Source organism: Orycteropus afer, unplaced genomic scaffold (assembly GCF_000298275.1).
Source record: "Orycteropus afer afer isolate SDZICR_OR568_19922 unplaced genomic scaffold, OryAfe1.0 scaffold00434, whole genome shotgun sequence".
NCBI classification, from domain to species: Eukaryota; Metazoa; Chordata; class Mammalia; order Tubulidentata; family Orycteropodidae; genus Orycteropus; species Orycteropus afer.
In genome coordinates this window covers 577805-602115 of record NW_006922021.1, presented here as the reverse complement: position 1 = coordinate 602115, position 24311 = coordinate 577805, and the positions used below count along the sequence as shown (strand labels likewise).

Sequence of the window (24311 nt, the reverse complement as noted above, 5' to 3'; positions counted from 1 at the left end):
CTAAGTGTGTATTTTGCCTATAAAATACAAATAAATATTTCCTTGATTAATTTTTCCACAAAAAATTTTAGTGTCCTTTCTGCTCTACCTGATGTGGAACACACTATGCATATTAAGTGCATGAAGGTTATAAAAAAAGTTTAAAATTTAAAGAACAGCAGAATCCCTATTATCTGTGAGTTTATAGTCTTAAGGGGGAATCAGATAGAGAAAGAAAAGTTGCTATGTGGCTTCTCAAAGTCTTGACAGAGGTAAGGGTTCTGTATTTGAGGACTTCACAAGGAATCAGAAAACTTTTACCTAAGAATGAACATCTGTGGTGGTTATGAAAGGATGAATTAGTGTTTTTAAAAGAAGGATATGGTATTCAGGAGGAGCAAAGGAGAGTGCCAAAAGACCAAGACAATAGTGAACTGGCTGTGGTCTTTGATCTTTGTTATTAAGTGCTTCAAATCTTTTTCACTTCCAGGAAGCAAGTTTATATCATCTGCATATTGCACGTTGTTGATGAGTCTTCCAATCATCATGCCATGTACTTTTTCATATAGTCTAGCTTGTCAGATTATGGTAGAAGGTTCTGTGTGCTTAGTGCAGAACATCTTAAAGCTAGCTACAGACTTTAGAAGTATGAAAAAAATTCACATTGGATCATGTTACTTCCCTGCTTATAAGACAGTATTGATCTACTATTGGTTACAGAATGGATATCTTAGCTGGCTAAAATGTAAGAGATGTATGTGAGGCCAGCGAACAAGAGTAAAGCCACATGCTTGACTTGCAATTGACCACAGATACATGAGTGAGTCCAGCAATGATCAGCTGAGTCTGGCCCAGATTGTCAGAACCTCCCTGCTGTTTTTAAAACTCATGAGCAATGGTAAATGGCCATTATTTTAAGCCACTAAACTTTGGGATAATTTGTAATTCCCTAATAGTTAACTGACATATTAGTGTTTTTTTTTTCTTTTTTCATAAAGTGAAATGTCTTTGCTATGTTTATTATAAACAAAAAAAATGAGAAAATGTAATAGAAACAATTTTTTTTTTTGAGGAGAAAGACTTCTTGTATTGGTTTTGAGCTGACATAGGTGTAATTTTATTAAATTCATGTCTTGCTACCAACTTGACTGTAAATGTACGATTTATGCTTCATTGTATGGACATATGTATGTATGTACTTATACTACATGTAACACTCAAAAGATTTAGAAAACCTTAAAGTTTCCTAACCATGTCACTTTTTTTTTAAATAAGCATTTTTATTATGGACCATTTCAAACACAAACAAAAATAGAGATGATCGCATAATGAAATCCCATATAGCCATCACTCATCTTCAGTAAATATCAACATTTTGTGTACATAGTTGATTGCAACAGACCTTTATTTTGCTATTTTTCTTTCTTTCTTTCTTTTTTAGGAAATGAATGTTATTCAATTCAAGGAACAGATTGGCACTTGTGTTCCTGCATTGCTGTAAACAAAATGCTTAAAATGACTAACCCCCATTTGTAGCCAAGTAACTCTTGGCTATGGGCTGTTAGCAAAAGTAATATAGCAACATTCACAGAATAATTAGATTTGAATAGCAAATTGTATTTAAAGCTTTCCTGATCTTGTTGCTCACAGGCATGTTTTTCTTTCTTGGGTTTCTTTGTTTCTTTCTTATTTCTTATTTACTTTTTTGTAGTAATCATGGTCTTAATGAATTGTGATGTGTTGTTAGGTTTTGTCAAATATGCTCCAACTCATCACAAGGCTGTTTACTTGTGTTTCACTGGCTATGCAAAGGCATTCTACATGTCTCATCACACATAGAGCAGGACAAAACACCGCCCCGTCCTCTACCATCCTTGTCATCATTGCTGTTTGAGTCCATTTTTGAAACCACTGGGTCAGTTTGTCTTCTTAAAGATCTTCCTCTTTTTTGCTGACCTTATACTTTACAAAACATCATGGCCTTCTCCAGAGACTGGTTCCTCCAGATAACATGTCCATAGTACTTGAGAAGAAGTCTCACCATCCTTTCTTCTCTAAGGATCATTCTGGCTGTACATTTTTCAAGACAGATTTCTTCATTCTTCTGGCAGTTGATAGTATATTCAAAATTCTTCACAAACACCATAATTCAAAGGCATCAATTCTCCTTTGGTCTTTTTATTCATTGTCCAGCTTTTGCATGCATATGAGGCAACTGAAAATACCATGGCTTGGGTCAAATACACCTTAGTCCTCAAAGTTGTATGTTTGCTTTTTAACACTTTAAAGAGGTCTTTTGTAGCAGATTTACCCAATGCAATACGTCATTTGACTTCTTAATCACTGCTTGCATGGGTGTTGATTGTGCATTCAAGTAACATGAAATACTTGAGAACTTCGACATTGTCTCTGTTCAACATGGTGTTGCTTATTGGCTCAGTTGTGAAGATTTTTGTTTTCTTTATGTTGAGGTGCAATCCAAACTGAAGGCTGTAGTCTTTGATCTTTGTTATTAAGTGCTTCAAATCTTCTTCACTTCCAGGAAGCAAGTTTATATCATCTACATATTGCAGGTTGTTAATGAGTCTTCCAATCATCATGTCATGTACTTTTTCATATGGTCTAGCTTGTCAGATTATTTGATCAGCATATAGAATGAATAAGTATGGTAAAAGTATACAAGCCTGACACACACCTTTCCTGATTTTAAACCACACAGCATCCCCTGGTTCTATTTAAATGACTGCTTCTTGCTCTATGTATAGGTTTCATATGAGCACAATTAAGTGTTTTGAAATTTTCATTCTTTGCAGTGTTATCCATAATTTGTTATTATGCTTTGCATAGCCAGTGAAACACAAGTATGCGTCTTTCTGGTATTCTCTGCTTTCTGCCAAGATCCATCTGACACCAGCAATGAGATCCCTCATTCCACATCCTCTTTTGAATCCAGCTTGAATTTCTGGCAGTTCCTCATCATTGTACTGCTGCAACCATTTTTGAATTATCTTCAGCAAAACTTTACTTGCCTGTGATGTGAGTAATATTGTTTGATAATTTCTGCATTCTCTTGGGTCCGTTTTCTTTGTGATGGGCACAAATATGGATCTCTTTCAGCCAGGTAGCTGTTTTCGAAATTTCTTGGTATAGACAAGAGAGTTGTTCCAGCATTGCATCCATTGGTTGAAACACCTTTATTGGTATTCCATCAGTCCTGGAACCTTGTTTTTTTGCCAATACCTTCAGTGCAACATGGATTTCTTCCATTAGTTCTTGATCATATGCTACCTCCTGAAATGATTGAACATTGACCAATAGTTTTTGGAACAATGACTGTGTACCCCATCCATCTTCTTTTGATATGTCCTGTGTCATTCAATATTTTGCCCATAGAATCCTTCAATATGGCAAATGATGGCTTCAATTTTTTCTTCAATGATTTCAGCTTAAGAAATGCCTAGCATGTTCATCCCATTTGGTTTTCTAAGTCCAGGTCTTTGCACATGTCACTATAATACTTTTTCTTCTTGTGCCACCCTTTGATATCTTCTGTTCAGCTCTTCATCATTTCTTCCATTTGCTTTAGCTGCTCTCTGTTCAAGAGCAAGTTTTAGAAACTCTTCTGATATTCATTTTGGTCTTCTCTTTCTTTCCTGTCTTTTTGATGACCACATGTGATGTGTGCTTTGTCTCATCTTACAACTCATCTGGTCTTCAGTCATTAGTGTTCTATGTGTCAAATCTATTCTTGAAATGGTCTCTAAATTCAAGTGGGACATACAGTCATACATTGGCTCTTGTGAACTTGTTTTATTGGTATAATAAATATGAACTAGAATATGGACAATTAATAGTCTATTCTGCAGTCCGTCCCTGGCCTTGTTCTGACTGATGATATTGAGCTTCTCTATCATCTCTTTCCACAGATATAGTCAATTTGATTACTTTCATTTCCATCTGGTGAGGTCCACATGCACAGACATCATTTATGTTGTTGAAAAGGTGTTTGAAATAATGAATAAGTCACTGGTCATGCAAATTTCTATTATGTGGTCTCCTATATAGTTTGTATCACAAAAGTCCTATTTTCTAGCCACCAATCCATCTTCTTTGTTTCCAACTTTAACATCACAATCAACAGTAATTATCAATGAATCTTGATTGCATATTTTGTCAATTTCTAACTGCAGAAGTCAGTAAAAATCTTCAATTTTTTCATCTTTGGCTTTAGTGGTTGGTGCATAAATTTGAATAATAATTATATTGACTGGTCTTCTTGTACATGTATGGATATTATCCTATCACTGAAAACACTGTACTTCAGGATAAATCTTGAAATATTCTTTCTGGTGATGAATGTGACACCTTTCCTCTTCAATTTGTTGTTGTTGGCATAGTAGACCATATGCTTGTATAGAAAAGCCCCATAGGAACAGTTTAGTAAACTTTTAGACAGAGTTGAATTTGCTTACAATCTTCAGTAGAGGAAAGTTAATATTTGTTAAATAATTATTTTTTATAAAATAAAAAAGATAATTTCCAACAGTGTTAGTTGGATGAATGATAGCAATAGGTTTGAAAAGAAAAAAGTGATGAAGATCTTGGCAAGTAAATTACAACTCTTCCATGAATTGAATAAATGAGTGAATAAAAATTTAAGGCTTTATTTTTCCACTGAGGGGCCCTGGTAGTACAGTGATTAAGTACTTGGCTGCTAACGGAAAGGGTGATAGTTCAAACCCACCAGTCACTCCGTAGGATAAAAATGTGGCAGTCTGCTTCCATAAAGATTACAGCTTTGGACAGTAATCTTGGGTAAACATGGGGCAGTTCTACTCTACCCTATAGAGTCACTCTGAGTCAGAATTGATTTGGTGACAATGGGTTTGATTATTTTGGTTATGTTTCCACTATGTCCAGGATAGAGAAAACAAAATGGTTTTTCTTCACTCTGCCTTTCTTATTTTCTTGAAAAAGAAGAACAGATGCAAAGAAGGAAGACATAAATGTAAGGAGGGAGGAAAGAATGAAAATGGAGCAGAAGGAGGGAAGAAATAAAGAAAGGGCAGGAGAATGAGAAGTAGGAAGAGAAGGATGAAGAGAAAGAGAGTAAACAGAAAGGAGGAAGGAGAGAGAAGGGAAGGAAGAAGAGGAAGGAGGGAGAGAGGTTAACTGGTAAAACAGTTAAGTGCTTAAGTGCTTGGCTCCTAGCTAATTTATTGGCAGTCCGAATGTACCCAGAGATGTGATGGAAGAACCCATTGCAGTTGATTATGACTCATGGTGACCTCACGTGTTACAGAGTAGTACTGACTTTCATAGGATTTTCTTGGCTGTAATCTTTATGGAAGCAAATCACCAGGCCTTTCTTCTGTGGTGCCACTGGGTGGGTTCAAACCATCAACTTTTCCACTAGTAGCCAAGAGCAAACCCCATGTGCTACACAAGAACCTGTCTTGGAAGAAAGTCCTGGTGATCCATTTCCAAAAGCTCACAGCCATTGACCACCTTATGGAGCACAGTTCCACTCTGACACACATGGGGTTGCTATAAGTCGAAATGATGGGATAGTAATTGATGGGGTGTGTTTTGTTGTTGTTATTTTATATATCATTAAGCAACAATGCCACCAAAGAATATCACAGTCCCCCACCATTGAATGCACAGTATTTGTTTGAATATCATATTGGAATTCCAGGGTTCCAACTATACACAAATTATCTTCAATTCATAAAGTATGGAAAGAATATGTGTAGCTTCATCGACAGAGATCAAGAGAGTTAAAGCAAGTGCAAATGTGGAATATGTCAATATCCTTTATATTCTTTATTCTTCCCTCTCTCCTGGTATTTGATCTCTAATTATTTTAGTTCTGGAAGACAATATCTACCTATCTATCTGTCTGTCTGTCATCTATGGATGGATGGATGGATGTAGGTATATGCATATCTATCTAGCTATCATCTAGCTATTGCAGTCAGTGCTGCCTATCCAGGATTTTAACATAGAGAGATCTCTCCAACTACAAACACCATACATTCTTCACTCTGTAATCAAGGTGTAAAACTTGCACCTAGCTTAGTCAATGATAAAAATCAAACCTAATAACGCACGTAACAGATAGTTACTGAATTCATTTCCTGTTCAAGACTCCTTGCTAGACAGAATGAGATGATAATCACTGATGAAGTTGTGTATAGAGAAAGAAAATATTCTGATAATAATAATTAAAAATAAAAAATAGAGATAAATGAATGCCTTGAGAACTAATCCAAGAGCTTTGTGAATTCAGAAATAAAAAACAATCATATCTGGTTATGTAGTTAACAAAAGCCTTCATGAGGAAGATTGCTATGAGACGGGTCTTAAACAATGAAGAGAAATTTAACAGGCAACTTGGAATTTAATAAGCAAGTTTAATAGGCAAGAGAAAACATGAAGGAAGGAAGGTTGTTGTTGTATGCCTTTGAGGCGATTCCGACTCTTAGCAACCACATATGGCAGAGTAGAACTGTCCCGTAGGGTTTCCTAAGCTGTAAACTTTATGGGAGCAGATTGCCAGGTCTTTTCTCATGCAGAGCTGAAAGTTGGGTTCAAACCACCAACCGTTTGGTTAGCAGCCAAGTGCTTAACCATTGCATTTCCAGGGTTCCTTTAAAGGAAAGCAGAGAGGTATGAAAGTAAGCTACCACCCATGTTGGGTTATGGCAAATAGTATAATTGTCATGTGTAGGTGAGTAACAAGTAAAGCGTGAAAGTTGATTTTGATCAGATTAAATGACATATTGGGTGTCTGGTCAAACAATTGAAAATCAATAAAATGAATACCTGTCAAATCTGATAATGAATTTTTTGCTTTAGAAAGATTATTCCAGCCATGGATAAAAAGCCTAGAACAAAGGAAGTCAGGAAGGCATTTCAGATTAAAGAGACCATGGATCTGAGCTGTGTTGGTAGTATTTGGAATGAAAAAGAAGAGGCATGTATTAGAGACATCTGGACAACTAGAATTTGTACTTTACCTACGTGGGTGAGGGGAGGGGGCAAGGACAGAGATACCAAGGTTGGCTGTAAGATATCACGTCTGTGTGGTAGGGAGAGTGGCAAAGCCATGTATGAGCAAGACAGGCAAGAGGAAGAGCTGATTTGTAAACAAGAAGAGCACAGCATGACAACCCACTTTGGGATTAACCACTCCCTCCATGCCTCCCCACACACACTTTTCTCTTTTTAATGCTAATAGAACTTCAAAGCAAATGTGTCTAGCAGATAATAGGAAACTTTGATCTAGAGTTTGGGAGATGTTCACCAAAGAGATATCCTTCTAATATAAAATAGTAATCAAATTCTGGCATTAAAAAAATGTCAGGGGCCACTAGTGCGGTTTGTTTTTCTTTTTTGTATCATCCTTTAGGGCCAGAGAAATATGCATAATTTGTGCTGGGTTATGGATCCATGGTTGATAACACACTGCCACTCTGATAGAGTTTTGTCTTAGTCCTGTCTGGATCAGCAGAGTACAGAATCACTGCACAGTGGCCTTTCAGGCATTTTGGGGTAGTTTCCTAATTCTACCTATTGAGCCTACAAGTTACTGTGTTCATCACAATGGACCATGAGATCGTATTACACGCTAGCAATCATTTTTCCATTGTTCCATTTGCTGATGATGCTGCTACCTGGGAATGGAATAGTGCTACCAAGAAAAAAAAAAAAAGGCAGAATTCTGAAGTGAGCATCGTGGTACATAACTTCAGTTGCCTGTTTGTCTACACTGTACTGGACTACTATAAATTGCTTTCCAGTCCTTCCTTTCCTTCCATCTTTCGTTCCTATTACCTAGAACCCATGTTTAAAACAGGAGAAAAAGTTATCCTCAATCTAAAATAGATTGGGTTTCTTGGTCTACTCCTGTTATTTCCTGTATCAATCAGTAACTTGGTGACGATAACTTGTTTTGTGTCTCAACTCATCCTTATGAATGGATAAATTCCACACTGTGATATCCTGGAAATAGCCAGTACTTATCTGATGGTCCCTTTAGTTTGCTAAATAATATGTCTTGCTAAATAAGGGTCTTCTGTATCTCTTCTATTTCTTAGTAATGTCTGAGATTTTTCTCTATTCTCCAGCACTTTATGCCTTCAGAACAAGCCGCTTTACTCTCAAAGCATGTGACAAATAAAACCAAAAAACCAAACTCACTTCCGTGGAGTCAGGTCCAACTCATAACGACCCCTCCTTGGGTTTCCGAGATGGTATCACTACAGAGGTAGATTGCCCAAACTTCGTTCTGAGGAGTGGTGAGTGGGTTTGAGCCACCAGCCTTCTGGTTAGCAGTCAAATGCCTTAGGCACTACTCTACCAGAGTTCCTACATGACAAATACTTGATAAAAATAAGCTTTGGCTGCCTCAACACTGTTTTTGATGACAATGCAATGATTAAAGGCATATCTAACTTTGGGACCTCTAGTTTTTGTTTATTTGTTTGTTTTTGTTGCCTGGTTTGTTTGTTTGGACACCTCTAGCTTGAAGGAAGGTTGGGCAATCCTACTTCCGTAGTGATACTGCCTCAGAAACCCAAGGAGGGGTCGCTACGAGTCAGGGCTGACTCGATGGCACATAACAACAACAACAACAACAGCTTTGGATTCAGGCAGTTAATCTCACACAGTATAATATGAGGAATCAGAAGGAAGGAATTTTTATTTGGGAATTAAATGAGATATTTTATGCCAAGTGCTTGGCACAGGGTGAGCACATACTAAGTGCACAATGGATTTTATTTTCCACCATTACTGCTACTCATTACTCATTGTGCCTCCCTTCCACTCCTGTACTTGTGTCCTATCATACTAAATCAGCTTTACCTTTTAATTTTGTTTTCTGCTCTGAGCCCTGTAATAACATTTTTGACCTGCTGTTGCATTTTCAGTGTTCCACTTGTGATCCAGTGTTCGTTGTCTGACTTGTTTCTGCTAAGCCATTTCCCCATCAACTCTTGGCCACTCTGAGTAACTTCTCAGGCCAGTCAAACCCAAGTCCCAGTTATCTGCATGGCTGTCAGCAGCCAAATATATTGATACCTTCACTAGGTTTATCCTAAGCTCTCCATGTAGGAGGATAATTATACCTTCTGAGCCCAATTCAAGCTTTAAATGTAGATAATAAAATCACTTTTATGCATGGTTATCACAGAACAGGATTTCTCAATCTCAGCACTATCGACATTTTGGGCCACAGGATTCTTTATCGTGAGGGGCTGTCCTGTACATCGTAGGATGTTCAGCAGCATCTCTGGCCACTACCCACTAGATGTCAGTTAGTACATCTCCCCCCTCTGCGTCCCACAGTTGTGAGACTCCAGTTGTGAACCACTGTCATAAATATACACCACTGAGTAATTGTCTGCATTTCTGGATAATGAATAGAAAGCCAAGAAATTGAAATATCTCCTCCATTGAAGTGAATATAAATAAATCAACCAACATAATTTAGAAGGCCATTAAATTACATTGTGCTATAGTGTTGTTGTTATGTGCCATCGAGTCGGACCCGACTCATAGCAACCCCTCCTTGGGTTCCCGAGGCAGTATCACTACAGAAGTATATTGCCCCATCTTCCTTCCGGGGAGTGGCTGGTGGGTTTGAACCGCCAGCCTTCTGGTTAGCAGTCAAGTGCCTTAGGCACTATTAATACATTGTGATATCCCAAACTGAGCAGAGAATCAAAATTTTTCTGACTTTTAGTAGTAACATGGTGCTTTTGTCTAGTCCACAATTTTCTTTTAATAAGCATTTCCAAATTGCCTGAAATTTATCATTTTTCGTATTTGGAAGGCCTTTTATCTACTAATAGAAAAAGAATAAAATAATGTGATATGATAATTTTGTGTACTTTCTCATTGCTAGAGAACAGATACTTTTCTCATAGAGCATATAATTTCTTGGAATTGACTATTGTCCCTAGAAGCTAATTGGTGACCATTAATTCTTTTTTAATGCCGGTCAACAGAAGTGAAAACAGTAGATGGAATGCTCACCTACTTGATTATAGCTATTATATCAATCAGCATCCTTTTCCTAAGGTTCTCATCATAATTTCTCTTGATAATTATATATTGTTTCCTATTTCTCACCTTTTTTTTTTTGCTTTGGCTTTCAGTATGCACACAAATTTATTCAAAATGGTTGAAGTCAGCCATGCAATCAGTTAGGATTCATCTCCACAACATTTTATGCAAAATCTTCTGCAACTATTGTTTTCAAAATGAAAAATTTTAAAACATTAAACGTATCTTTATTTATTCTATGTCGACCCATGCTCTCTTTTTTTTGGTCCTCTATGTTTTTCTCAGTTCATTTAGTCAGAACCAGGGTTTAGAGGGTTATGGAATGAGTTCTGGGATCTGTCATGAGTTTGAATGAGGTAGGAAGGCCTTCATATAACAGAAGCTGACACTTAAGGGACAACTGTAGAAGGTGACAAATGAGTAGAGAACATGAGCCCCAACATTAGCTCTATGCTAATTTATGTCTCCTAGTGATACTGCCTTGGAAACCCAAGGGGTCGCTATGAGTCAGGTCCAACTTGATGGCACATAACAACAACCATATGATATTCTTGGGGCACTCTGGTGACATGGTGCCTAAGGCATTTGACTGCTAACCAGAAGGCTGATGGTTCAAACCCACCAGCCACTTCTTGGAAGGAAGGTTGGGCAATCTACTTCCATAGAGATACCACCTCAGAAACCCAAGGAGGGGTCCCTATGAGTCAGATCCCACTCAATGGCAGTGCATTGTATTGCTTTCCATATGATATTCTTAAATGATTCTATTTTGAGACAAGTAGTCAATGAATATAGCTTCTTCATTGTTCATGTTACCTGGGAGATTTATCAAGTGTTTACAGATGGATTAAATGTAAATTCCATCATTTCTATGTTACAACAGTACTACATAATGAATATTTTTTAAAATAAGAAAACATTAATTTAAACACGAGGATTTTCAATTTCCCAATGCAATGTTTCACATATCAGTGCGTTGTGGAAATACTGGATAATGGTTCTTCCTATGTTGGATAACCATGGCTCTGATTCCATTTGCCAAAAAAGCAAGTGTTGGGATATACTTTTTTTTTTTTTTCTCATGTTGTGAAATCAGAAGAGAATAGAGGTTAGGCAAAGTGCATCTCACAATAAGTGAATATGACATTAACTTGAAATGTGCAAATTAATCTGGACCATTTTTTTCAATTCTTTGGGAAGCCACAAAGAAATGAATCATCAGCCAGTGCCTCAATTGTTCAAAATATAAACCAATGATCAGTAGTAAAATTCTCTACCTTCTATGGATAAAGGGTAGAGAATTGATTTATCAGAACTCATTTCTTGATTCCTACTCCCCCACAAACCTTTCCCTTTTTTTTTTAGTGTTTCTGACATCATCATAAAGGTACATCCATTCACATACTTGCTCAAGCCTCAAACTGGGGATCCCCCTTATTTCCTGGATTTTCATTTACATCCCACATTCAGTCCATCAGTAAATCTCTTTAGTTCTACCTGTAAATAAACCAAACTCACTGCCATTGAGTCAGTTTTGACATATAGGGACCCCTCCTTGGGTTTTCGAGGCAGTATCACTGTGGAAGTAGATTGCCCAACCTTCCTTCCAAGGAGTCACTGGTGGGTTTGAATCACCAGCCTTCTGGTTAGCAGTGAAGTGCCTTAGGCACTACACCACCAGAGCTCCCCTACCTATAAATAGACACTTTAAAACAAAAAAAGGAAATTAAAAAACAAATCCTACCACTTCCAACACCAACATCAGAACACTATTTTCATTCAGTGGCCTGTTTCAGTAGCCTCCTATCTGGCCTGTCTTTCTCCAGTCTTGTGCCTCTCTCCCTCCACAGCACATCATCCTCCCCAAAACAAACACCAAGGTACCAGAATGATACTTTTGATATATAAATGCTAACTTCTTCTCAAATGTTCCAGGACGTTCTCATTAGGCTTAGAACAAAAGTTGTGTTCTACAAAACCCTGCTTGATCTGACCCATGGTTGTCTCTGAACTCATTGTCGAGCTCCAATGACCTTGCCTACTCTCCCTCACCCATGTCAAGTTCACTACCATTTAATTGTCTTTGCTCTTGCTATTTCCTCTGCCTGGCATACTCTTCTCCCAGATATCCATATAACTCATTTCCTACCTTCACATATATATGTTTCAAATGATCCTCAGAGCAAACTTTCCTTTTCTTGACATTCCCCCTCTAAAATATCACTTGTATTAGTCTCTATCTTCATCTCTGCTTTATTTTTTTATAATACTCATAATCAACTGACACATTATGCATGCATTTATATATATGTTAATTTTCCATCCCCATCTCTGGATTGCATTCCCCATGAGAGCAGGATTTTTTTTCTTGTTCACTATTATACCCCTAGTGACTAGAACAGTGCCTGGTAGAGAGGAGGCACTTAAAAAAATTTGTTGAATGAATGAATGATCATTTTTTTAAATCTACAATATAAGCATGACTTATCAACTATTATGAATAAAATATGAAGTATCATGTTGTTGTTGTTGTTGTTATGTGCCGTCGAGTCGGATCCGATTCATAGCGACCCCTCCTTGGGTTTCCATGGCCGTATCACTACAGAAGTAGATTGCCTAACCTTCCTTCCGAGTAGTGGCTGGTGGGTTTGAACCACCAGCCTTCTGGTTAGCAGTCAAGTGCCTTAGGCACTGCACTACCAGAGCTCCCATGAAATATCATAGTCAAATTAATTTCTTGATTTCCCTGGATATGTGAATTTTCATAGATATATTAAGAGTTACATTATTGGGAGTATTAGCCCTGGTGCTTTGACATGGCTCTTAAATCAAAGCTACCTTGTATGTAGTGGTTAGTTTATTCATAAACTGCTCTCCCTGCACCCAGTGCTCGCTTGCTTTGCTAGCCCTCCCTCTTTGATGTTCCATGATTCTGCTAATGAGTCATTAGGTATAACTGAAAAATAAAGCACTCCTTTTTGTCCAAATAAGTTCACCAATATATGTGGATATTTCTTCCTCTCAATTCCTTTCTTTTCCCAACAATAAGGTGGCGTCTACTTGCTACAGCCCTCACAAACACAAAGCTCCACTATTAAACTCAAAAACCAAACTCACTACCATCAAGTCGATTCTGATTCATAGTGACCCCTATTGGGTTTCTGAGGTAGTAAATCCTTACGGAAGTAGATTGTGCCATCTTCCTTCTGCAGAGTGGATGGTGAGCTTGAACCCTAATATTAATACATTCCAGTCTAAAGAAAGCATAACTGACTGAAATCTCATTCGAGTCATTCAGAAGTTGAAGGTCTATGGATAAACTAAAAGTCTTTGACTTCAAACAACAGTGAGCTGATTGTCAACTCTTTTAAATCAAATACACACACCAAATAAACAAACACAAAATTGTAGAGTGTGTTAGTGGGATTACCACAAAGCATCTTTAATTGTCTCGAAATATTATTATGTGACCGATTTTAGTTGGTAGATTTGAACGAAGTGATAAATTACTGATGAATATAGCACTCAACACAGTGTGCCATATACATGCTTTCATCTATGCACATTCTTAAGAATGATACCATGTCTCGTTCATCATTTTATTGCTAATACAGCATTTACTATATATGTGGGTACATAAAAAATCTCTTAGAATTGAATTCTTGAAATATGTTATAATTATTTAACTAGACTGTAAGCTCCATAAGGGTTAAAATTTGTTTTCTTCTTTCATTCCTTTATAATCCCATTATATTCTCTTGCACATTTAAAAGTATTCAAAATATATATTTTTTCTATTACATTGTTGAAGATAAGTCAATGCCCTTGCTATGGAGATTATGATGTATTAGTAATTCTTAAATTGAGGATTTGAACTCCTTTTGAACCCTTGGTTAAGCATCCAGTTCATTAGTTTAAAATTGTAACATTTTTCTTAACAGGCTACATAGAGAGCTAAATGCTATTGTCCCAAACTTTGATAGATATCTTTAGAATATATTTATTGTCCACCTATTATTTTCAGGCATTTATTGTGTTATTCTATTTAATTCTCAATAAGGGAAGATTATTTAGGCCTCATTTTATATATAAGGAGACTGAGGCTCAGAGAAGTTAAATAACTTTTCCAGTTTGCCAAACCAACAAGGCAATAAGTAGTCAGGGGGTGATGGAATCAGAATTAGTCTGATGTGGTCGACCAGATGTCTCCTGAGGTATGGTTTTCCTTTTCTAAAATGTTGGATTGGCTAGTTGTGTCCATCAGTCACTGTATGTGTGTCTGTGTTTGTCTGTGTCTCTGTCTCTCTGTGATCTTTCATACTCTAACATAAAGATCAGAGAAAGCACTAGTTGAAATACATTTTGAAAATCGTCTATCACATTGAAAGAACAAGTTTTGTGGTAAGATGATTATAGGTATCCAAGAAGTACTTGAGGAATTAAAATTAAATTTTAGAGCAGGAACTGGCCCACAGAGAAAGGCCACTCGTTAAAATGCCTTGCATTCCTTTCCTCTTTAAGAACTTTAAGAAGACTCAAGATGCTTGGCCTCTTTCCCCTGGTCTGCTGGCATGTTTGTTATTGGATCGTATTTTCCACTGTTCCATAACTAAAGTGTACATAGAATAATGAAAAGAGTGATGGGCTGCATCATGAGGAGTTAGAGAATCTTAACATTGATAAAGAATTAATCCTGTTCACAACTTCATGCATGTCAACTTCTAGATGTTTCTTTAGTTGGCATACATGAAACGTCTAGAAGTTGGCATGAATCTGGGGTCTGGTCATGTAGTGGGGTCTGCTCAGCAAAAGGTCTGTGGTTCAAACCCACCAGCAGCTTCATGGAAGAAAGATGAAGCCATCTGCTTCCCTAAAGATTTACAGCCTTGGAAACCCAATGGGGCTTGCTATGAGTTGCAACTGGCTTGATGGCAGTGAGTGAGAGATGTTTCCTTAACTGGCAGCTAGGAAGCAAAATGAACATCCATAAAATTTCCCTTCTATTCTACAGAAAGGCTCTGTGAATTGAGGCATGTTAATCACTCTGTCAGAGTGGTCTTATTATTTTGTCAATAGGACATTGTGAAGAATAAAATGAGGGCTTGACAACACTTTGTTAGTAGATATACATACTACATTTAATCCAAAATTAGTGAAACATCTCTACTGTAATTACTGTTTTCTAATAAACAAAATATGATTCGAATTTTAAATTACCCTGTGTTTCGTGTCATGATTGTAGTCTTCCAATGATATGTGTGTGTGTATGTGTGTGCATGTGTGTGTGTGTGAAGGGGGTTTTGTTTTATGTGCTCCTTCATTTTGATTGGTTATTACCATTCCTGCATTTTGTTTCTTCCTCTGTCCTCTGTCAAATTCAATTCTGCTAATAATTATTAAACACTATCATGTGCCAGACACATTTAAATGATGGAAAATCCAATGCATATTCTTCCCTTGTGGCATCAAAATCAGTCACCCTCAAATGATTGTGGAGCTGAGCTACAACTTAGCCGTAATGGCTATCCCTTTTTCGCAGTCATGTTGACAATGTGTCAAATCAGTAGTTCAACTGGAAGTTTCTGTTCACTTTTGTTTTTGTTTCATGTATTTCCATCAGTGCTATATTTTGTCTTGTTTGTTTTTTAAAATATATTTTGTTGAAATATAACTTATGTACAGTGAAATACATAAAACTAAAGTGACATGGGTCAATGCATTTTTTTCCCAGTGTTCCCTCCCCTCCCTTCCCACCCCTGGTAACCAATAAAGAAAGTTTCCTTCCATATATAAACCTTTCCTTGACTTTTTACAATAATGAACTAATACTATATTTGTCCTTCTGTGACTGTCTTATTTCACTCAACATAATGTCCTCCAAGTTCATCCATGTTTTGCAGATTCTACATTATTCTTTAGTGTTACATAGTATTCTATTGTGTGTATGTACCATAGTTTGGTTACCCATTCTTCTGTTGATGGGCACCTAGGTTGTTTCCATCTTTTTGCTACTATAAATAGCGCAACGATGAACATGGGTGCACATATATCTGTTCTTGTCCTGGCTCTTGCTTCTTTAGGATAAATACCTAGTAATGGGATTGTTGGTCTCTTTGGAGCTCAGATCCTTGATCTCTAAAACATTGGAGTTGAATTGAGCCAGCATATTTTATTTTTATTGTTATTTTTAACTATAGAGCACTGCAAGGTATAAGGGCAAGAAGCAGAGTATGAGTTCACTTTGATATTCTAAACCCCCGATCAGTATGCCTGGCATATTATAGTATTAGTCAATATAAGCAGATTTGAATTGAATTTATTCAGTTAAAATTGTGGGTGAAATATTGAAAAATAATAGCAAAGCTACTTTAATCAAAGTGAGATGGGGGGCAAGCATCACAAGGCATGAAGCCAAGCTCAGTGGATCATCCCTTGTCCCTACCTTCCTTCCACCTGCGCAGAGAGACACGGTGGAACTCATAGGGCTGTAGGGAACGTAGTTAAAAAATCAAAGAATTTGATAAGCATATACATTTTCTCCAGCTCTAACATTCTATAATTCTTTAAAGAACATATTTTAAGCATATTTAAATATTTAAAGTAATTTATACATACTTTCAAGGATCTCTGCTAACTGGGAGTTTGTCCTATGAGAGTAGTATGACAGGTCTTGAAGAGGTAACATTAAGCCATAGGTTGGGAGGTGAGGTGATTTGAAGATCCACAGGCCATTTTACATTTTGGAACAAATGTGCCATATATGGATTTTATTACGTTTCTCTAAAAATAATATTTTTCTTTTTGTAATGAGATGGAAGTGGGAGCGTTTGAATAGGGAACAATTCTCTCAGCTGCTTTTCCTAAAAAAGAAATGACATATCTACTTGTAACTATATAATTATAAGATTTCATAAGCTGATTTAATTTACTGAATCAACAGTTATTTTGATACTCTAGTTGCTCTTGGATTTCACTAAAATCATTTGATAACCAGAGCCTAAGAAAGTGGGTTTTTGATATATTAATGGTGAACTATTTTGCCAACATTTATTTAGTGAATAAGCTGATTATTTAAATGGTAGGGAAAAAATTCTTTAGGGTCACATTAGGCAAGAAATAAGAGTATTTACGGTAATCAGAGAGTGACATCAACTCTTTGATAAGAATTCAAATCAATTGATCTCATTTTATTATTCCAACTTTCCTTTCCTCTTTGTTCCAGTCCTCCTTTTAAATAGCAATGAAAGTGAATGAATAATGCATTCAATTAGTGATGAACAAAAAAGCTATTGATTCTGAGTGAGGTTGGTCTCCCAAACTGGGACTCATAAAACTCGTCTTTTTTTCTGACTTGGACTGCATTATCCCTTTGCACTGTGTTTTCTGTAAACAGAAATGGAGACGTGCTGCCAAAGTAGCTTAAATTCTTGAATCCTCTGGTGATGAGGACATGTGGCCAACCCCTGGCACTGTTCTGTAGATCAGCCTTCAAGTTATCAACCAAGCTGGCATGCCTTCCTGGCAAGGAAGGAAGAAAGCCCTCAAAGCAAAAATATTGAGTTCAGCAACCCTTAATTGATCGTTTCTTTAGTTGATACAGAGTGGAAGTTGCAGTGGCAGGTTTCAGAGGACCTGGGCAATCCAGTGATAGAGGGCAGCGTGGAAGGTATTCCTTAATGAAAGAGAACTATCTGTCCAAAGTCCAGATAGTCTAGTTAGCTAGGAACGAAGTATGCAATGTAGGAGACCTATCTTCAGGATGCTTGACAGCAAACGTTTACATTTGTAGGGTGATAACTGAGAAATTAACAGGAACACAGAGAAGAAATGTGTGGAAGCTTAAAATCCAGGAGAGTATATCATATGTAATAACAGCAAATACTATAAAATGTAATGGATTAAGAGTTTTGACCAAATGGAAAACATAAAGTATATGTACACATGGGTGTCCTCAGTTGTACTAATTGAATGCTACATTGCCACCCCATGTAGAGGATATGTGTGTGGGAAATACATAATGTAATTACTAAATTATGAGATTTGAGGCAATATGATCCAGGGTATGGAAACTAGGAATGGGGTTAAGAAGAATGAGATATCATTATGCAAAAAAAAATTTGTCATACATGCTGCATATATCATATGTAGATTTAATGAACATAGAGAAAACACAGAGTATCCCTTAAAAAGGAAAACAAGGTGCAAATTAGAAATGGTGAAGCACATTCATACGTTCTTAAGGAGTGACCAATCTTGGTTCTGTAATTCAACAGTATCATGCAACTGTCACCTTGCAAGTGTTATATTTGACTTCATAATATATAACTTTTCATAAATACAATAAGTTTTCAGCTTGCCCAAAGTTATCAACCGCAATATTTTAGTCATTACTTGGTCGAGTGCTTTGACACACTACTTTGAGAATGAAAAATCTTTGAGAAAATAAACTGTATTCTATCCTTCAGTTCATGAAGCATAACAATAAGTTTCTATATTATTATTTTTCTTTTTCAGCCCCTCTGACTGATAAGCCACCCAAGCTTTTGTATCCTGTGGAAAGTAAACTTACAATTCAGGAGACCCAGCTGGGTGAGTAATTCCTTAATTCTGGTTAATACACTTTTCTCGATACAGTCTGCCAATTAATTCAGCCTAGATCAAAACCTAGTGTAATTCTCTGAGGAAAGCTCATGTGCATTTAGTGGGAGCAGAATTAGAAAACCCCAATGATCATTGTCCATTCTATCCCTGTGGTACATGTGTTAGGACCAAGCTGGGCATATGGATGTAAAAACTCTTGTTATTTAGATGGTTGTTGAGAAGTGAGAAGAGCTGGAGGTTTCAGTGATGGTATTATACTGCTATTGATAATTCTTGAACTTGTTTAAAACAGGCAATATTTAAGTTACAATAACCATTAATACATTAAAATACAGTTTCTGAAAATCAGGAGGAAGGGTACAAATTCATCACAATAAATGCCAACATTACAGTTAAAAAGCAGTTTTATCTTATCATATATAATGGGTATTGCGGATAATACATTCATAAAATGTGAATGTCTTTTGGTTAAGGGACTAATAAGTTTGAAGACATGAACTACATACAAAATATACTTCAATAAAAAACCATTCAATTGTCCACAAATCTACATTCTAACATACTTACTTTAAAGGAGAGTCTAGAATTTGTGAGTCTGATTTAGCTATATTAATTTATACCAAATTGTGGAAAAATCGCCCACTTTATTATAAATGTTTATGGTAACTCAAAAATATTCTCTGAGGTTTTATTTTCTTTCAAATATAGTATGCATGTATATACCATAAACTTTATCAGGAAATAATTTGTCTTGAGTGAGTTGATATAAAAACCATCAAAAGTATTATGTAAAGTGTGTGCTCATGTATATTAAGAAATTTCTTCTTACAATTTGAGAGTGAAAATGCATCTACTGTATAAAACCAAAAAAGAATCCGTAGCCCACCTCTTAAGTTATCAATACTATTTATAGTTCCTGAAGTGAGTATTTGGATCAAAATTGCAAATCTGTTTTCCAAATAAAGATTATGAATGTGATAATTTTCACTAATCAATTATTCAAAGTTAAACTGCAAAAAGATATACTGATGGTTTTAGAACTATCAAATTATTGCAGTCAATGGGTTTCTAACACTGAAAATACTTCTGTTTCTAACGTTGAGGCATGAACATATGCAGGATTTATATAAGTCAGTATATTAATATGCTGCTTTGATGGTAAATTCAATCTTTTTAATTAGTGGCATATATGGGCAAGTAGTATTATAATTGCTATTTTGAAATGAAGACTTTACAAGTAGCATCAATCTAACGTATACAAAATAAACAAAAAGACTACAATTATATCAAGCTGTTAACTCATACTATGGTATATTGAGATGTGTTATCTTTTCTTCCTTCATTCTAAAAGAATTTGAAAATATAAAATTCACGAGTGATCATGTTTGGAGAGACATTTCAATAACTCCTAGGAAGATGTATTTCTAAGTAGTTATGCAAAAACTATAAACATCTTGGACCAGGGAGGAGAGAGTTTATGGTACGTGTTATCTGAAGTGAACACAGGGAATATGAAATTAATTGCATCTCTTTATTTGACAACATAATTAAAAGAATTTCATGATTAATGACTGCCCATTGGATTTCATTTTATTGTCCCTGAATTGGGAATAAATCACATTGTTCTCTATCTCTCAGTACAGTGTTTTTCAAAGTGGTTTTATTTGTAAAGCTTTTTTTAATTTTTATTGTTTTAAAGCATTACTTTTCTTGAACCAAGTTGCAAAGATTAACTAGACCAAGTTGAAATTATGAAAATTTCCTATGCAAATTTTAAGGTTTGACTGAATATTTATTTTAAGAAATTTGAAGGTGTCTGTTAACATAATGCTCCAAGAAATACTCTAGCTTCTTTACTGTCAACACCAAGAGGAATGTGAGTTCTATTTAACTACCCAGGCAGCTAAACAGAGTCAGATTGATCGAGACATCAACTTGGGATTTGGGTCCTTTTAGTTTATTTTATGGTGTGTTATATTTCCCATTGAATAGTTAAGACTCAAACTTCAACAGGAAGAAATAAAAAAATCCAAACAGACATTTATATAATATTTATCTTATATGTATGCTGTGTATATGCGTGCATGTTTCTTTCTTGAAAGGAAATGACAAGGAATAACAATCAAAGGGAAAGAATAAAATGGAATAAAAAGTCAGAGTAAACATATCAATTATTATAATAAAAATAAATGGGATAAAATTCTCTATTAAAAGACAAGGCTTCTATTAGTAATTAGCAGTCTATGTGGTGGGTACATGCCTGTTTGTACTGCTTTTATTTTTACTTTTATCTCTTTTTTTTTTTAATTTTGTATTGTGGAGCTCTGGTAGCGTAGTGCCTAAGGCACTTGACTGCTAACCAGAAGGCTGGCGGTTCAAACCCACCAGCCACTACCCTGAAGGAAGGTTGGGCAATCTACTTCTGTAGTGATATCGCCTCGGAAACCCAAGGAGGGGTCACTGTGAGTCAGGTCTGATTCTACGGCACATAACAACAACAATTGTGATTTGAGTGAAAGTTTATAGAGTAAATTGGTTTTCCAGTCAACAATTCATACACATTTTGCTTCATGGCATTGATTACAATCCCCACAATGTATCATCACTCTTCCTACTTCCTCCCTGTTTCCTGTTTCCTTTTGTCCTTCTTTCCTATCCCTTCCTGCCTCTGAACTTTATACCTGGTCAAAAGCTGCTCTTTTGATCTTATATGGCTGATTGTTGTAAGGAATGTGTATCCCTTTAGTGTTAATGTTCACCTTATAGGCCAGCCTATTACATGGCTGAAAATTGAGCCACTTGGGGTGAGTTCATTTCCAGTCTTGAAGAGTGACTAAGGACCACAGTCTCTGGGGTTTCACCAGTCTCTATCAGACCAATAAACCTTTTTTTTAAAAAAAATTAGTTTTGTTCTATATTTTTCTCCCACTCTATCCAGAACCTTCTATTGTGATCTCTTTCAGAGCAGTTGGTAGTGGTAGCATGGCACTGTCTACTTCTTTTGGTCTCAGGGTGAAGGATGCTGAGGCTCACATGGTCCATTAGTACTTTGGAACATTTCCTTCCATGTATCTTTGATTTTCTTCACTTTTCTTTGCTTTGGACACAGAGAAACCATTAGTTTCACCCTTAGAAGCCCACTTGCTAGCTTTTAAGATATCAGTCACTACTTACCACAGTAGTCTGTAGAACACTGTCTTTGTAAACGATGTTATGCCAATTGAGTTAACTGTCCCCCAAGACTGGTCCTAAGCCCTCAAGCCCAGTGATGTATTACCTCAAGTTGTTTGATAATGGCTAAGAAGTTTTCATTATTTTGCCCACTGATTTCTCTAATAGATACATGGATATATTTACAGCACGTACAAATACATATTAGAATTCTCTTCTGTCAAATCTATATGTGGTCACGATTGTAGTCCCATTTGCTTATCTGTACCTATTCAGCTTTCTTGTTTACCTGTGTATCCATTCATAGGGTATTGTTTATTACTGATATTGCATGATTATGTATGTAATAGTATTTCCCTTTTTTGTCTGTAACTCGTGTGTGCATTTCTTTTTTTGCCTTAGTGATATTGTGATGATTGTCTCCTTATTACATATTGCCTTTCCCTTCACTCAAATTACTAGATGTCTATTATCATGTTAGTGATATGCCCTACCTTCCCTGGTAACTTTAAAAGAATGTTTCTTTCTGTTTGTAAACTTTTCCTTGACTTTTATAATAGTGGACTCATATAATATTTTTCTTTTTATAATCGACTTATTTCACTCATCATAGCATCCTCCAGGTTCAACTACTTTATAAAGTGTTTCAGAGATTCTTTATGATTCTATGACTTTGCATAGTATTCCATTGTGGGCATGTACCATAGTTTCTTTATCCATTCATCCATTGATGAGGACTTAGGTTGTTTCCATCTCTTTGCTATTGTGAATAGTGAGGCAATAAACATGAGGATATATGCTCATATTCTTATTTCTGTAGGGTATATACCTAGTAGTGGGGTTGCTGGATCCAATAGTATTTGTATTTCCAACTTTTTAAAGAAGTGCCATACTGTTTTCCATCAGTGTATGAGAGTTCTAATCTCTCCACACCCTCACTAGCATTGGTGGTTTTCTCTTTTATTGAACTTTGTTATTACTGCTAGGGTGAAATGATATCTTATTTTTCTTTTGATTTACATCTCTTTGATGCCTAAAATTCTCAAGAATTTTTTCATGTGTTTGTTGGCTGCCTGAATGTCATCTATGGTGAAGTGTCTGCTCATGTCCTCTGCCCATTATTGAATTGGGTTGTTTGTCTTTTTGTTGTTAGGGTGTTGATTTTTTTTCTATAAATTTTAGAGGTCAGTCCCTTGTCACATATGCCATTGCCAATTTTTTTCCCAAAATCTGTAGGTTCTCTTTTAGAGAAGATTTTCAGTACACATAAGTATTCAGTTTTTAGAAGCTCCTAGTCATCTAGTTTTTCTTCTGCTGTTTGTGCTTTTTTGTTGTTCTTGTTGTTATCTCTGAACAACTTTTGTAACCCTGATTGAAGTTCTCAGCGTACAGGATAAATCATTCACTAGTTAGAGAAATTTAACCTTAATCCTTGAACCTTAGAGCAGCAGTTGGTTTGAAATAACTACCATGCTAGGTTAGTATTGTTCCTGCATTATTAGAGGAGGCGAATAGCTTATCAGAAAGGGTACATGAAAATAGAAACAATTATTGAAAGACAAAAAAAAAAAAAAAAACACCTTTAAGATGCCTAAAATATCTTTATTTATTTTCTACACTATACATTTTTTTTTTTAAATTTCCTTGGGGATTTAATTTTTGCCCTTTCCAGATTTGAAAAAGTTGTCGATTTCAACAGGCTCAAAATGTGATATTAAATCCTAAGAATAGGATATTGAGTAGAGTGTCAAAAGCGTGGGAGTAAAGAGGGTGGCTTGGATCAGTGGTGGGGAAGCTGTAAAGGGTGCCTACTCTTATGAGTAGGCGAGATCCTCCCACAGAGTTCCATTGTCCAGGAGCTCGGAGTCCTCCCTTAAGTTGTTCCTAAATTGAGAGTTGATTTCAGAGTATAAAAAAACTCATGAGGAATTATATAATGCTGAGCTGGTACATGTCTGGGATTTACCTTGAACATCCTGCCTAAGTTACACAGTTAACTGAGATAAAATCCTGAAGTGCATGGATTCATCTTCATCTCCAAATTCATTTTTCTTTTCTTTTCTGCCATTTTCTTCCCATACCTACCATTCTCTAGCTACATCCCTGTGCCTTTCTGCTCTTCCAATTCTTTCATCCTCTCAAAACTAGGAAGTATCTGATAGATATCTTTAAAAATGTTTCATTGTGTGTGGGGGGGAGCAAAGGACACTAAAAAGTACAGTATTTTAGGAAAAGAATAATATAATAGTAACAAAATTTACATAAAATATGTAAATTGGTGGGTTTTAATTTCAATCAATATATGGACGCAGCCTGGCATTTTCGTTTTAAGTGGCACCTCTGTGTTATTTCTAAATGTAAAATAAATAAACAAACAAACACAATAACTTGTTGTTGTTGTTGTTAAGTGCCGTCGAGTCGTTTCCGACTCATAGCGACCCCATGCACAGCAGAACGAAACACTGCCCGATCCCGCACCAGCCCCA

At 36.2% G+C, this 24311-nt stretch overlaps 1 protein-coding gene across 1 annotated transcript in view; it reads left to right on the top strand.

Moving 5' to 3' along the window:
- Positions 1-24311, top strand: part of IL1RAPL1 (interleukin 1 receptor accessory protein like 1) — a 1063022-nt gene that overhangs the window by 569862 nt on the left and 468849 nt on the right. The window contains exon 5 of the mRNA XM_042782732.1: positions 18568-18642. Within this exon, the coding sequence (XP_042638666.1) occupies positions 18568-18642 (75 nt within the window). The remainder of the gene's footprint in view (positions 1-18567; positions 18643-24311) is intronic.